The sequence below is a fragment of the Poecile atricapillus genome, chromosome 5 (assembly GCF_030490865.1).
Source record: "Poecile atricapillus isolate bPoeAtr1 chromosome 5, bPoeAtr1.hap1, whole genome shotgun sequence".
In the NCBI taxonomy this organism is placed as follows: Eukaryota; Metazoa; Chordata; class Aves; order Passeriformes; family Paridae; genus Poecile; species Poecile atricapillus.
In genome coordinates, this window is record NC_081253.1 from 5312428 (window position 1) to 5327341 (window position 14914).

Here is a 14914-nt window from a genome sequence, read left to right on the forward strand (position 1 = left end):
TGAAGCTTGTGGTTTCCCTGTCTAAGAGGAAATTCAGGTTGCAGGTATCACATCCAGATGAGCATGAAGCAGAGACCTCTGACCTCCAGTTTCCATCCTTCCCTCTTCACCCGTGCTGCTTCTCTGGATGTTGTTTTCTCCACTCTCCCAGGTCATTACAAGTGTATGCTTTGGAAACATGCTTCTTCACACAACATCTCGCACTCTAGATCAGAAGTTCATCACGACACAACAAATTCCCATCATCTGGATTTTTACCAGCAGAGAAAACACCCATGTACCTCAAAGCTGCAAACAAACAAACAGAACAAACATCCTAAAAGTTACTCACAACATGGCTTTTAAAGAAAGGAAGGGATTGGTCTAAAATTCCACCTGGAAGAATTTTTATCTTGGTCCCCTCTTCTCCTTTGCTCACACAATGCTGGAAGGCTTCTCCTCCCCAGGGAGCTGCTGCACTGTGTGAGCTCCAGTGCCACCTGTGGGACCACCAATACAGCCAACAGGGAAGGCAGGGTCAGCCTCTTTGCTCAGCTGCTGCCCATTTCCAGGGGGAAAAAAACAACAAACTTGGACAATTTCAACAGTGTCTTTCTGGAATCCTTGTTTTCAGAAGCCTGACAATAACTAGCTCCAAATGGAAATCAGACTGTGTCATGTCACATTGTTGATTTTTTTCAACTCCCCTTGCTTTCCCGGGTGTGCACCCCTTCTCCCCTAGTGCTGCTTTCTGGCTTGAATAACTCCCAGGAACAACTCAAACTGCAGGAGGGCACTGGTGCGTGAATGAATAAATTTATCCTTTGACTTTCACTGCTTCCCCTGCTGTCACAAATAACTTCTGATCTTGAAAGTGAAGCAGCAAACCTGGGCCAGTGGGGAAAAAATGGTGGGTTTGGCATTTGTTTTTTTTCCCCAATGTGATTTATGGCCAAGCACTCACACTGGGAGGAATGACATTCCCCAAGCTGGACTAGTAGAGATGGTTCACTGTCACTGGCTGAAGAAATGCAAAGCAACAGCAGCCATCATGCTCTGCTGAATATGGATGATATCTGAGAGAAAATTATTGTCAGTATTTGGTAATAATTTCCAAACTTTAGCTCAAATATCTCTGTGCTTTGCATATTGGCAAATGCTAGGGAATGGTGCAGAAAAATGAGTCACCATTGTAATTGGCTTTGTATATTTAATAGGACCCTGATTACACCTAATCTCCTCACCAAGGTGTTTAAATTAAAGACAGCTTTAGAGAACCATGTTCCTTTAGTCAGGGGAGGGAGCCTGACAGGTACAGAGGGCAGCTCAAATCTGAGATTCCTGAACATACATCCCTAAGATGGGAAATGGAAATCAGTCTCTCTCAGCCGTGACTCAACATGATGTCATTTAAACCATTTAGGACCAATGCCTTCTGCCTTGGGATTTCCTGTGTTAAGGGCATTCAGGGAATTTGTTAATAGATGAAAGCCTGAAAAAATAAAATTAATTTTTTTTTTTTTTTAAATTAAGTCATGCATATCCTGCACATATGTTTTGTTCACCCTTTACATGTGTCTCTCTTCAAGAATGAGGGAGAGGTACAGGCCCCACAAACAGGTCCAGTGTGTGCTGGAAGGACAGGAGCTCTCAGGAGCAGGGCAGCTGTTTTGGAGGCAGGTGATCTAGCCTGCTTTCACGCTTTCATCTTCTTCATACAAACCAATAAAAACCAGAGGAAAATACTTTGGAATCCTGTTATTGTGCCCTTTAAGCATTTTATCTGTGTAAAACCGCCTCTCAAAACTGAGCAAGACATTTTCATCCCCACTTACATGGCTTTTTCACCGACCCTCCAGGTTCACCACACTCAGGTCTTGGGTTTTATTGATCTCCACGGGGTCTTACCACACTTGTAAACAGTCCCTTTTGTGTGCACCCTCAGATGAACAAATGTGGGACACAAGCTCCGGTGTGGCTGTCGCTGAAGTCTGAATCCCTGCCGGCTCCTGGGGAAAGCAAGAGGCTCACGGGCTGTGCCACCTGGCAGGTCTTCGGGGGCACCAGGGACTGCTGCCTGTTCCGGATCCCCATCGCCGTCAGGAACTGCGGCGCTTTCTTTGTCTACCTCCTGCAGCCCACTCCAGGATGCATGGGCTACTGTGCAGAAGGTGAGGACCAGTAAAGAATTTATCAATAAGATTACTTATGCCTCTCAGGCTGGGTGTTCAAAGGCCTCGGTGTTGCAATGTACATCACAGTGACCTTGCGAGTCAAGCGTCACTCCCGCTAAGGCGCAGAGCGTGTAGAAAATAAATCAGTGGCAGTCCAAGGTGTTCCTGAAGAATAGCTCCTATTACCAGTGCAAAATGTAATCTGGTGTGTATTACTGAAGCCTTCTTTGCTTGGTTACAGCTCACATGTAACCTTTCCCACTGTCTTTGGCTCCACTTTGGCTTGAAGTTGCAAAGCGAGTGAGCAGAGGCATCTCGGCTGTACCGAGGCACTGTATCCAGGATACTGTCTCTAAGGCCTCTTCTTATCTTTAATAACCCAGTATCCCCCCTCAAAAACAGTAATTCTGAAACTCTGCAAGGAAAAAAAAAAACAAACCAAACTAAATTGATAACATCTTTTTCATGACATTTATATAATTGTTCTCGTCAGAAATAATTTTCAGCCTGCTACGAGAGATGCAACCCCTGTTTGGTAGCTAGGAAACAAAGGGAAAGCAGAATGCAATTGCTCATTCAGTTAAACCTCCTGAACTTTGAGGCATGGCCAGGTGCATATAGATTTCATCAGAAAACACGTTTCTTTCTCAATATGAAAAAAATTACCTTTATACTTTTCTTTTAGTGATTTTGGGCAGAAGCGCAACACTGAGAAGCTAAGGTTATCAGCTTCTCAATCGGGTAAAATCCAAGCTTAAATAAATTTTAAAGAGAAAGATAAATATTTTCTTATCTTTATCAATATTTTAATATTCCCACTTGAAGAAGAGGAAGGAAGAAAGGCTCAAAGAACATGAGATTAATTCACCATTTGAAATTTAAAAAAATCCATTAAAATAAATGAAACCAATTCTTACTCAGAAATTACATTTTAGCTCAACAGAGTCATTTTTCAGCTTATGCTTGGATTTTTTATAAACTATAAGATTTCCACTACTCTTGTTCAAAGGATTTTTTTGCCAATACATTTTGGGTGAATAATCTTGTCCTATTTGATGATTCACCCTGTTCAGTGATGTAAAGCAACCTGCATTTCTAATAAGAGAAAGCTTATCTCTTCCCATCTATCCCAGTCTCATTTTCAATGAGGTTCAGAGTCTAATTTCTTGCCTTTAGGATGTTTTTGCAGTCTCGTGCATTGGATAGAAAACACACAAATCTGGAGTATTTTTGCTGGATATTTTTACCTCACTTGCTTAAATTCAGCTGTAAATACTGCACCACAGGAGGCTCAGCTGGGTCCAGCTGGCATGGTCATGGCTTTGTGTCAGGGTCAATTCCCCAGCCCCTTCTGCTGGAGGTTCAGGAGCAGGACACCAGTCAGCTCAGCTTCTGAGTTGCAAAACAAAATGAATTTAAAACTCTATAACTTGGCAGAAAGGACACAACTGGGAAAAGCAGTGTTCATGTTTGCAATTCCACTCACATCCTCCCGTGAGCTGATCACCTAACTGTCCTTCTGGGATAACTTCCTGCTCACGGTCATGATGCAAGCTGCAGTTTGAGGCAGCTTCTCTCAGAAAACAAAATAGAAAAGGGCATAAACAACTAGTCTTTATCCCTCTTTTAAGTAACTTGTTTCTTTTTCTTACCTCTTGCTGTTTGCCCTGGACAGATGTTAACACATTGGTTTTCTGTTCTGCTGGAACAGATTCATATTTTATTCTCTTGGGTTCCCACATATTATATTTTCTACACTCCTCCAAAAAAGTTACTTAATTTATCCTTTCAAAGCATCTGAACCAGATTCATGTTTTGTTTGAGTCTGGGTCTCTAGAGATGAAAAACATCCCCTTACACTATTATACCTCTCTTTGTTTCTACTTTCCAGGTGAGTTTAACAGGAAGAAAGGTTTCAGACTTCATTAGTTGTTGAAGCCTACAGAAAGCAAGCTGTATTTTTAGAGCAATGACATTATTCTGGGCAGGGGGAGACTATACTGAGCAGACCTAGCCTAGATACATGCTAAAACAGCCTGAAAAGGATCTTCACAGTAAGGCAAGAGGGGCTGGCTGCTTTCTGGGAGTCAGTTTACCTCCGCAACATAATGACTTCTCATACCTCTCTGAGCTTATAGCAAAATTTGGATCAAAAGGATGTGCTCCAGGGAAATGCAAAGCTGATGACCTTTGCTGGAATAATTAATTTCTATTAATCTGAATGCTTCATTTCAATGATGTTTCTGTCACTGCAAAATAAAAAAAAAAAACACATTCAAAGCCAGGAGGTCAGATGGTATAACAACAATAGGTAGTCAGTACACAATTAACAATTTTTGCATTTCATGTGAAACACACCTTCTTAATTGCATGGTTACTAATTAAGTCACAGGAACATAAAATGTAGTGCTTCTCCCCTGTTTAATTACATTGACATCTTCTTGTTAGGTGAACAACTGTAACATCAAAATAACATTTTGTGCTACATCCCTCTTTTGTTTTCCTCTTCCAGACAAGCTCACAAGCCTGGCTTTGCAGCCAGTGATCACTCCCGAGCTCGTGCAAGGCCGAGTCCACCTGAAGTGCAGCTACAGCCCCCCTTCCCCTGAGCCCCCAGCGCAGTACAGGGTGCTCTGGTCTCGCCTCTCCAGCCCTGGGAAGAGGGAGCAGGTCCACCAGGAGACAACCCCGCAGCCCTTTTCCTACGTGGAGATGGACGGCGCAAATCTCCGCTTGGGAGACACGGTACTGCCACCCTGCCCTCAGCAGCACGGGTCACACACCCTGATGGGATCAAATCTTTTCATTAAATCTTTGTTGTGTTTTTATCAGCGCTGCTCCTTCCTCCTTATGCTCAGGGCTACTGCCCAAAAAAGAACAGAAACTGTTTCCCAACAAGATTATTTAATACCATTAACCTGGTTCAGGACCTGTAATATTTCTTTGAATTGCAGTGAGTTCTTGGAAGTTATTTTGCTACATTCTAAAGGCAAATTGAATATTTGCAGTTACATTACACCTTGAATGCTGTGAAGTTTGTATAAGTGGTGGGTACATGTGCCTGAGCCAATTTTTGCTTAGGACTTTTTGTATATTGCAGCAGTGAGATTTTGCAGCAGAGGCAGGCTCAGCTGCATGCACTCAATAATTTTTATATCCATGGATCAGAGACACAATAACATCTTTTCACATTAAAAAAAAAAATGGTACTTTTAAAATAGAGGGAGATTCATTTTATGGTTTTTTCTCATGTTGTTCTGCCTCTCTGATTCCAAATTCCTGGTTGAATAGCATACTGAAAGATAGAGTTCATTACAAAACAATCTTTAAGAAGTATATTTGATGGCTTACACAGCAACAATGATCTGCTCTCAACAACAACAACAAAACAGAAACCAATACAGATGTGAAAAAAATTGACTTGTGTATGAATTCATGGTCTTTTATGGTACAGAAACAAGACTTTTAAAGTTAAATTAGGTTCATAACTTTTACAGGCAAAGGGACATTAGTGATGCTACAGCAAACTGAAAGAATAAATAGGGATAACGGCCTGGTGTTAAAAGTAGGTTGGAAATAGTCTTGGCATTTTGCAGCTCTTCTTTGAGATCATGGAATCATAGAATAGCAGCCCAAACAGAGGGTTTAAGGTTCATCTAGTCTAAATTTTCTTGGCAAAAGCATAGTCTAGACAAGGCAGCCAAGCACCCTTTGCTGCTGAACCTGAAGTGTTCTGGGATGCCGGGAAATCCAACACTGCTGTGATTATTCCAATGGATAATTGATCTCATTGAGAAAAAAATATTTTTTGTGTTGAATCTGAATTTTCCCTCATCTTCTCCATGTTACTACTTGTAAAAAGGGACCTTCCATCTTCTTTGTATCCACTCTTTAAAAACTGGAACATGGTGATGAGGTCTCCCCTAAGCTTGCTTTTATCAAGGCTGAATGAACCCAGTTCTCTCAGCCTTTCATCACAAGACAGTTTCCCAGGCCTTGGCTCATCTTTGTGGACCTTCTCTGGTCTCTCTGCAGCCTGCCCACAAGTTTTGGTGTAGTGGTGACCCAAACTGAACCCATTATTCCAGATGTGGCCTGAGAAATTCTGACAAAGATAACAATTTCTTTAGCCCAGTTCAGAATCTGACTGATGATGCTCTCACATGTTATAACACGAGGCAGATAATCCTGCAAGTTTAAGAAAAGTTTGTGCTATGAAGATATAGTCTCATCAAAATAATTTCATTTGCAATCACTTCAAATCTTGTTTTAACAATCCTGAGGGATTCAGAGAAAATATGGTTCTGTTAACAAGTAGCATTGCCAAATCTCTCTAAGACTATTTTTATTGTATTAAGTTTCCAGTAAGCCCTTCTTTGTCCTCTGCTGTAGCTACGTGTTTAATTTAGTGGGTTTAGTGAGACTAAAGTGTTCTCTTCCTTGCTAGGCTTCTTTAAAGGTCTTCATGGCCTATTTGACTAATTATAATTATCCTTAAATCATCACGGGTGAAAACCAAGCAATGACGCTTCAGCTGCTACTGAGAATTCACTTTTACAAAATAAAGATTTTAAAAAAGCATTTCACTCTGTTTGCCATCCCAGTCTGGGTGTCTAACAGGAATCAAAAAGGAGAAGACTCTCACTTCCAGTGATACAAATCTGAAGAAATTCAGCATTTTTAGGGCTACCCTAGGGGAAAGGTGATGCCACTAAAAGGGAAATCAAACCCTGGGTACCAAACTCCGCCACACAGAGGCAATGGGTAACTCACCTGCCCAAGGAAGATGCAGGTGGAAGAATATTCTCTCAGGCAGCATTAAAGAGAGGCCAGATTCACACTGATAAAAGCTATAAGAGAGAGGAGACAATAAATCAGGAGCACTTTCCAGTACTTTTTCCCTTCTCCATGCAGAGCCCAGTGGTAGCATCCCCAAGGCTGTGGACTGCCAGGGTGCATGAGGGGTATTCAAGGCAGAAATCCCAGGACAGAGAATTTGCAGCATTTTGACAACTACTTGTCTTTTTTGAACCTTTTTAACTCATTATGTCTACCTGCACAATAACCTGCATCTGGTTCCATACATTCATGGCCTGAAATCAGCATCTTCTCTGTTCCTTTCTTGACAAAAAACTACAGCCAAGCAAGACAACTTTTTTTACATCACTTTCTGGGTGGTTGATGTCGATGTTATTCTTTGTCTGTAAAAAAGTCTCCAGATAATAGGTCAGTCACGTAATGGAACAGCTATTGATATATTTTAATACGCAGTCAAACCTTAGAGAAGAGTTGAGATTTACCAGCCAACATTCCTGAACTTGTATTGACTAAACAGCCAGTTATTTTTTAATAGCCATCATGTGTCCTTTCTTTCCCCCATCTTAGGGTTCCAATTTTGTTATTTCAGACAGTAATGCTGGCAGCATAATGTTCATGAAACTATTGCAGTCTTAAATAAATCCATAACATGCCACTATTTCTCTATAAGCTCTGAAAGAAGCCTACTCCATCTGATATGAAAATCCTGGCATTCCTAAGCCTTATTTATGTGATAGTGACAGAGGTCATTTCATTCCTCGAGGCACAGCCATCTATAAATTATAGCAGCACACTGTGAGTAATGAGTTATGCTAAAAAAGAAAGGTGTTTAGGAGAAAACTGTGCAGATTTTGCTCAGCGCAGCAATCCAAAAGTTCACACGGCGAGGAGCAATTGTCACCCTACATAAACCATGGTGCTCGTTGTAAAATAAGAATGTTTAAGCAAAACCAGCCTTTCTGAGCTCTCTGAGAGAAGTGGCTGCTTTGTGTGGAGGAGAAGGAGATTATGCCCCAGCCAAAAAGATATCAAATTATTGCCTCAATATATAAAATAACTATTTTTCTCTCACAAGGGAAAAGGCGTGAAATTTCATAGAGTGGTTTGGATTGGAAGAGACCCCGAAGATCATCCAGTTCCAACCCCCTCCATGGGCAGGGACACCTTCTGCTAGACCAGGCTGCTCCAAACCCCAATCTGGCCTTAAACACCTCCAGTGTTTAAGATGAGGCAAGAGATCTTACAGTCCTCTTGTTCTTGGTGCTGGAGAAAGCCAAATCTTGCAGAGCACTTACATTTCATCTCTCAAGGAAATAGGATTTCTGTCTTATTGTCAGCACTTCAAGAGATATCCCAGTTCAGCTCAGGGGAGAAAAGCAGCTCATACCAGATGATGGATCCACTACATTTATTGCACTTAGATAGAAAATCCTGGGCATACCAGCTCATAAATGCTAAATCATATTAAGTCTATACCTGTGGAAATACTCAAGCACTTAGAAGGCCTTCCTGAGGATTTGCCCTTTCTCCTGTCCCAGAAATAGTAAGGTCTCACCTTACAGACCCTCAGTCAACACTGACTGTCAGCATCTTGCCTTTTGATGAGATGAGATCTCAGCTCCTGCCCTTGGCTCAGCTCTCACTGACCCAGACTCTGCCCAGTTCAGAGGTCTGCACCAGCACCTGGACTCCAAAGTGACAAAGTGGCATTTCCCCTACTTAAGTACTAATCCCCTCCCAACCACTGGATTTGTCAAAATCAACAACAGCAGTAGGAAGACCTGCCTGTTTGTGGGTCACAGCTGAGTTTACAATTTCTTCCTCAACCTTCAGGTAGAAAATGAGAAACATCCCTGCAGAAACAGAACTCTAGGTGAACTTGAACAGAGATTTTAAAGCAGAAAGGGTCAGAGAGCTGATGAGCAAAACTCTGCAGATGATAAAACACCTTACTACTACCCTGGGAAAATTTCCTTCCTTAGCAGAATAATGACCTAGAGTCAGCTTCCACACACTGCCTGGCCGTCTGACAAGTGGGAAGAGCTGTCTTCTTCCTGTACAGCCAGCAGCAAAGTGAGCAGAGCTGGACTACCCACAGTGCCAGGTCACACAGCTGCACCTGCTCCCTCCTTTCCACAGCCAACAGCCCCTCACAGGGAGTGATTTGTGTTCTAAAGCTGGAAGGTCTAGTTCATTAATTAAATCAAAGACAGATTCTCCCTACTTTCCCCTTCCTGCTAACCCTTCTGGAAAGCCTTCCCAGGGACTTTGTTCCTACCCCTTTCTGCAAATACCTACAGCCAGATCATTTTCTCGAGCTAATGAGAACAATTTTTCTTTTCTTCCAGCTTCCCTAGAAATGTCATCCCTCAGCTCTGCTCATCCTTTGCTCCTTTCATCAAGGCTGTAAACCACAGCTCCCTCCCACACACCCTCGCAGCTCCCACAGAGTGGTGACTCCAGGTTTCCCTAACCCCAGCCCATTAGTGTTTCATGGAGAAGGCAATGGGCTCCAGTGCCCTGGCAGCCATCAGGAGACACCTTTCACCTGGCCTGGTGGTTCCAGCCCTCCACCTCCCATCCAGGGGTGTTAGCTGTGACTCTGAGCCCTGCAGGGGCTCTGCCCTCTGACACGGGGGATGCACCTCCAGGAGTGAGGTCCAGAGTCAATAACCATCCTCAGAACAGGCACCTGCAGCTTCCAGCAGCACCCAGATTTCCCTGCTGAGGCAATGGCCAGCAGTAGGTAACCCTAAATGGTTCCCTCTGTTGAGAAGGGAGCTTCCCACAGCTGTCTTTGTTAACTGAGCGCCTGTAGGAGCCCAGGGGGAGAGGCTGATGGACAGGAGACAGGGCAAAGCTGGATCTGCTGGCAAACATCCCATCCATGCCCCAGCCTGCACTCCCCATGCTACATTCAGAATTAGTTAGGGGAAAAGGTGGAATTGAAGACATTTTTATCATCAAAATAAGTAGAAACAACTATTTGTTTTCTACTATTTGTTTTGATTTGGAGGAAACTTAGGAAAAAATAGCCACATTTTAATGTTCAAGTTATTAGGGAGAAATTTTCTGGAGATGGCGACAGGTCCTAGGATTAAAATATTCTCCTAAATTGTTTCACAGAACTAAATGACCCTCACCAAATTAATAACTGACTTCTGCTTTTAGCTAAAGAAGCTCCTCATGGTGTTCATGTCAAAATGGGTACGACTCCATTTGAGTCCATGGAAGGGGAAAATCTGCTCCAACATACATAAAGGGAGACACTTCTTAGCTAAGAAGATTTTTTGGTAAGAGTTTTGTACCTAGAAGAAGTTTTCTGCCCTATGGGAAGTTTTCCCAGCACAGGAAAGCATCCCATGTTAAGAAGCAATCCAGTCACCCTGTTCAAGGACACCTCTCCCTTTAAAAGATATGATGAAAAAATATAATTTGATTTTTTTTTTTTTTTTAACAGATTCAATGAGTTTGTGGAAAAATACTTCCTAACTTGTCACGGCCATCAGCATACTGCTGTCAGTGGTGCTTTTATCTCTTTGCTTTAAAAAGGCTGCATCCTGAGATGGGTGTAGGGGGGGAAAAGAAAAAGAGAAAGAAAAAGTTGATTACTGAAGTGCAGAAAAAAGAGTTAGTATTTAGCTGAAGGCAAAAAAATACCTCCTCCTTGGAATGACTATCATAATTATGTGACAAACTGTCAACCTGTAGCTCAGCAGCTGATGAACATATCTGCTGATTGTGAGGTGTGCACCCAACAAGGAAGAGGCAAGACAAGGGAAGGGATGATATAAAAAGACATAAATGAAATGCAAATTGTGATGGCTGTCCATACATTTTGAATTTTTAAAGTTTGTGCTGACCTCCAAAAGCACTGAAGATTGAGCTGGGATGGACTGATGGTCTACAGATATCTCAGTGTATCATTAGGGAGTAAATTTTTAATTGAGTGTTTGGTGCCTTATCAATAAAATATACCTCTAAAATAAATATGAGAGGAAATACAACGAGGCTGGGTTCTGATATTTACCAGAATATCATTTTGGGGAAGATCAGCAGGCAATGCCTTTGGCAGTGCTGGGCATCCCTGTGCCTGTCCCTGCTGCCTCTGGCTGCAGCTCCCTCCCTGGCACAAACGCTCCTCGTGCTGTGCTCAGAGGGAATCTCAGTGTGAACGTTTTTGGTTAAAAGCACTGAAACCAAAAGTGCAAACAGCCCAGTGAGTGCAAAGACATCATCTGCAATGCGGGTGCATGTGATCTGCTCAATGAGCTCTGCAAGGGGGTCAGTGTTGTTTATTTTTTGTTAGGGGGAATATGCATTATCTGAACCCTTTCTCTGTTGTCACCGCCTTGTCAGATCCTGATTTTGCAGACTCTCCCTGTGGCAGAGGCAGGAGAAGCTGCAGGAGCATGATCAGCGCTCACTTTCTGCCTTCCCAGCAGAAGAACTGTTTTGAAAAGTCTGTAAGCTGAACATGAACCTTTAGGGAAGGATTGGAGATAATAAATATCTAATGATAACAGGGGCTTATTACCTTGAGGAGACAGCAACCTGCTCTCCTTCAGAGGCAAACAGGATAACTATGAAATATCTGAGGAATTTTAACTGTAAAGTATCTGGGTGAGGTGAGATCTGTGCCTGTTTTTTCCCCCAGTACACCCAGTTTGACCTCAAGGCTTCCATCTTGTTAATGTAACAAACGACACTATTTTCACTGGGCCAAACTGTCTGGGGCTGTCTGCAAGAGAGTGAGAAAAATTGTGACGGTAAAAACATCCCAAAGGGCACATAAGCCTGGGACTGAGCTGAACTGGAAATAATCCACTTGAAGAGCACAGAAAACACTTGTTTTTCCCCACAGCCCTACAAACGACCCTGTATTGCTGGTGGGGAATTTCTGCTGTGCACAAATGAGGTAGGAAAGAAGATTCTTCAGTTTGGAGGAAACTCATGATTTGATGGCAATGAGAAGCGATTTTTAGGGTGCTAAAGGAAATATTGCAGGCTGTAATTCAGCCCATACAACACATGAATCTGGGAATATCCTGATGTAGAAGCTGCTTTGCAGGTAGTGGTAGTGAGGGTCGTGACTGAGCCAGCAGGTGAGAGCTACAGGCATCATCAGCATGGCCAGTGAGTGATGCTGGAAAATCTATCCAAAGGTGTTTGTTATAATGGAAAATAAATTTGATTGGTCCAGTTCTTCCTCATGGGTTACTTGAGGCTTAAAAAAGGCAGCAGCTATAAATATGTCATCTGAGTATCTATAATTTGATTTAGCATGTCACAATCTGTTACTTCGTTTCCAAGCCTAAAAAAAAACATATTCAGAACTACAGTTTCAGAGTCTATTGTCATTTGCTTTAAGGAAAATTTCTGTATTTTAATCTTATGATCCTAGAAATGATTTTTGCAATTTGGTTTTTCTGAAACCAATGGAACATTAAGTTGGCAGATGGTGTGCAGGCTCAGCAGAGATAAAAGTTGTGTGGCTGTGCTAGGAATACAACATAAGTGTCCTGGTACATTGTGTTTGGGGGAGTTTTTGGTTTGGGTTAATTTTTTTTATTTTTTTTTTTTTTTAATACAATATAAACCCCGTAGGCACATCTGCATCATCTTTTATAATACAATAAGGAAAAAAAAAATTAGCTTCTCTTATTGCTGACACAGTTTCTGAGACTGGATGACTGTCAAACTAATTTAAACTTTAAAATAAAATGCTTACAAGCATGGTACAGAGAGAAGATATTTGCTCCAGTGGACAGACTGGAGTCTGGGATCCCAAGAGCAAATTTCTGAATTCTGACCCCTATGAACAATGTAATTCTTCCTTAGTAAAATGAGTTCCGATCATAAACCAAGGTGTTTAAAAACTGCAGATGAAAACACATCATAAGCATAAAATGTGATTAATTGTTGAGACAAAAGCCATACTTCTTTGCTTATTAAATGCATCAAAAATTCTTCCAAATCTAAAAACTTACACATAAATATTCTCAAAGCCTAAATCCCCAAAATATATTTCAGCAGTAGAACGAAAGATTAAAAACTCTGAGCAACAGGAAGATGAATATTTATATGAATGTTACTCAAGAAATGCTACAGCACGTGCTGTTTATTTATTTATTACAGGTATTTTGCACTGTCTCAGCTTTTAGGAGGGGCACTCCTGAGGAGCAGTCACTGCCTGAGGACAGCAAAGGTTTCTACGCTGGGATTAAGGTAACACCCGTGGCCCTGAGTCACTGACTAGGGAATATTTGAAAATTGTGAGAAGAAACATAAATTCTGATCATCACAAGCAGTGCTGCCTCGATGCTCACTTTGAGAAAATGGCTTTGTGTGATGGGAAGACACACCTACAAACCTGCAAGGATGCACAGTTCTGTTGTAGCTAAAGCAGAACAAAGGGAAGACAAAATGTGCATTTTTATCCATTGTCTTGTTATGGTCAGGCATTGCAAAGCAGAAGGTGCTGAAGATAAATTCTCACTGAGTGCAAGGACCAGGTCTAACCCCAGTCAAGGATTAGGCTGTCAGCCTGGCAGTCCAGAGATTTTGGGATCTGTGTAGTATCTGAAGAACAGTTTCTGAGGATTTTTTTTAAATGTCAGAATTTTCCAGGGACTTGAAATTCCCATTTCTTTCTAGCCCTGAGTGCTGTTTCTACTCTTTTCCCAGGACAAGAGGCAGAGAGAAAAGGCACAACCCAAGCTCTCTCTCCAGGGGCAGGGGTCTCCAAATCTGTGATATTTTATGTGCAGAGCAACTCTTCTTCCTGTCATAGCAGGGAAGGGGAATTGGCCAAAAATTGCAATTATTTTGCACCCAGTACAGACCACAAACATAGACTCCGTGACCATGAGGTTATACCAGACTTTATGCCATGGTATTTCTCTTCCTGTATTGGCATAGGAGCTCCTTTAAGCCAGGGATATTAAAAATTAAATAATTCCACTGTATTATTCTCAGGCTTAATAAAAGCCAGTTTTCAGATTTGGAGATGAGAAGCAATTACACATTATATATGGGAACTGCAAACATTTTCTTAATTGCCAAAAATGTTCAAGTATGTCAACAGCAATTTTACCTTTTACAGTTTAAGATCAATATTGAAAAAGTTATTATTATTGAGGAGATTATGATAAAGATTATTAATATTTTGAAAGTAATTATATATCTTTGTAATTGATTAAAACCACTTAAGACTTCATAGATATCAGTGTTGTCTGATTAATCTGTCATCTCTCTTACCTGTCAAAACTATCTAAAAATTGTTTTCTTATTTCCAGTTTTTACCAGAATCACTAGAAATTGCAGAGGATGGCAAGGAGCATGTTTTGACTGTCCTGAGCACGGTACCCATTGCCTGTCCTGGGCAGGATGATTCCTGTAAGATTACTTTGCAACTAAGTACTGAAGACTTGGGTAAGAGTTTTACATATTGACATCAAAACAATGTGATTATTTTTTCCACTGTTTAAGTACCAATGAATTCTAATAGAAAATATAATATATAAATAATACCAAAGGGCAGAAGCCATAAAATCAGCAAACTAGGCCATATTTTTATCTGCAAAATAAAACAGCTGATAATATCTGACAGGTTTTTGAGAGAAAAAAAACCCCAAAGCCATAAATCTGACTAGCAATAACCTGAACAGTAGTCTGTTGAGATTTATGGATGAAATAACTGAGAGTAGAAGAACTTATTTTAAATTCCAGGAGCGTAAAATTCCATTTTCCATTTTAAGTTTTTTTGTAGCAGGAATGTTCTTAGGTAGAATAATTTCATTAATTATCAATAAAAAGCTCCCCTGCAGATTTATTATTCAGTAAATGCATAGTGAAGCCTTTTTTCTTTCTTTTGCTGGCTTATAGTTTTTGTCTAACTTAATACAGAAGGAAAAAAGTCATTCTTGTTCTTATGCATTATT

At 41.2% G+C, this 14914-nt stretch overlaps 1 protein-coding gene across 4 annotated transcripts in view; it reads left to right on the plus strand.

The window, feature by feature from the left end:
• LOC131579915 (von Willebrand factor D and EGF domain-containing protein-like) overlaps positions 1–14914 on the plus strand; it is a 170403-nt gene that overhangs the window by 43139 nt on the left and 112350 nt on the right. For all 4 annotated transcript variants that reach the window (XM_058840489.1, XM_058840491.1, XM_058840492.1 and 1 more), the window contains exons 3-6: positions 1925–2150; positions 4666–4898; positions 13110–13199; positions 14270–14405. In XM_058840489.1, coding sequence (XP_058696472.1) covers positions 1925–2150; positions 4666–4898; positions 13110–13199; positions 14270–14405 — 685 coding nt within the window. The remainder of the gene's footprint in view (positions 1–1924; positions 2151–4665; positions 4899–13109; positions 13200–14269; positions 14406–14914) is intronic.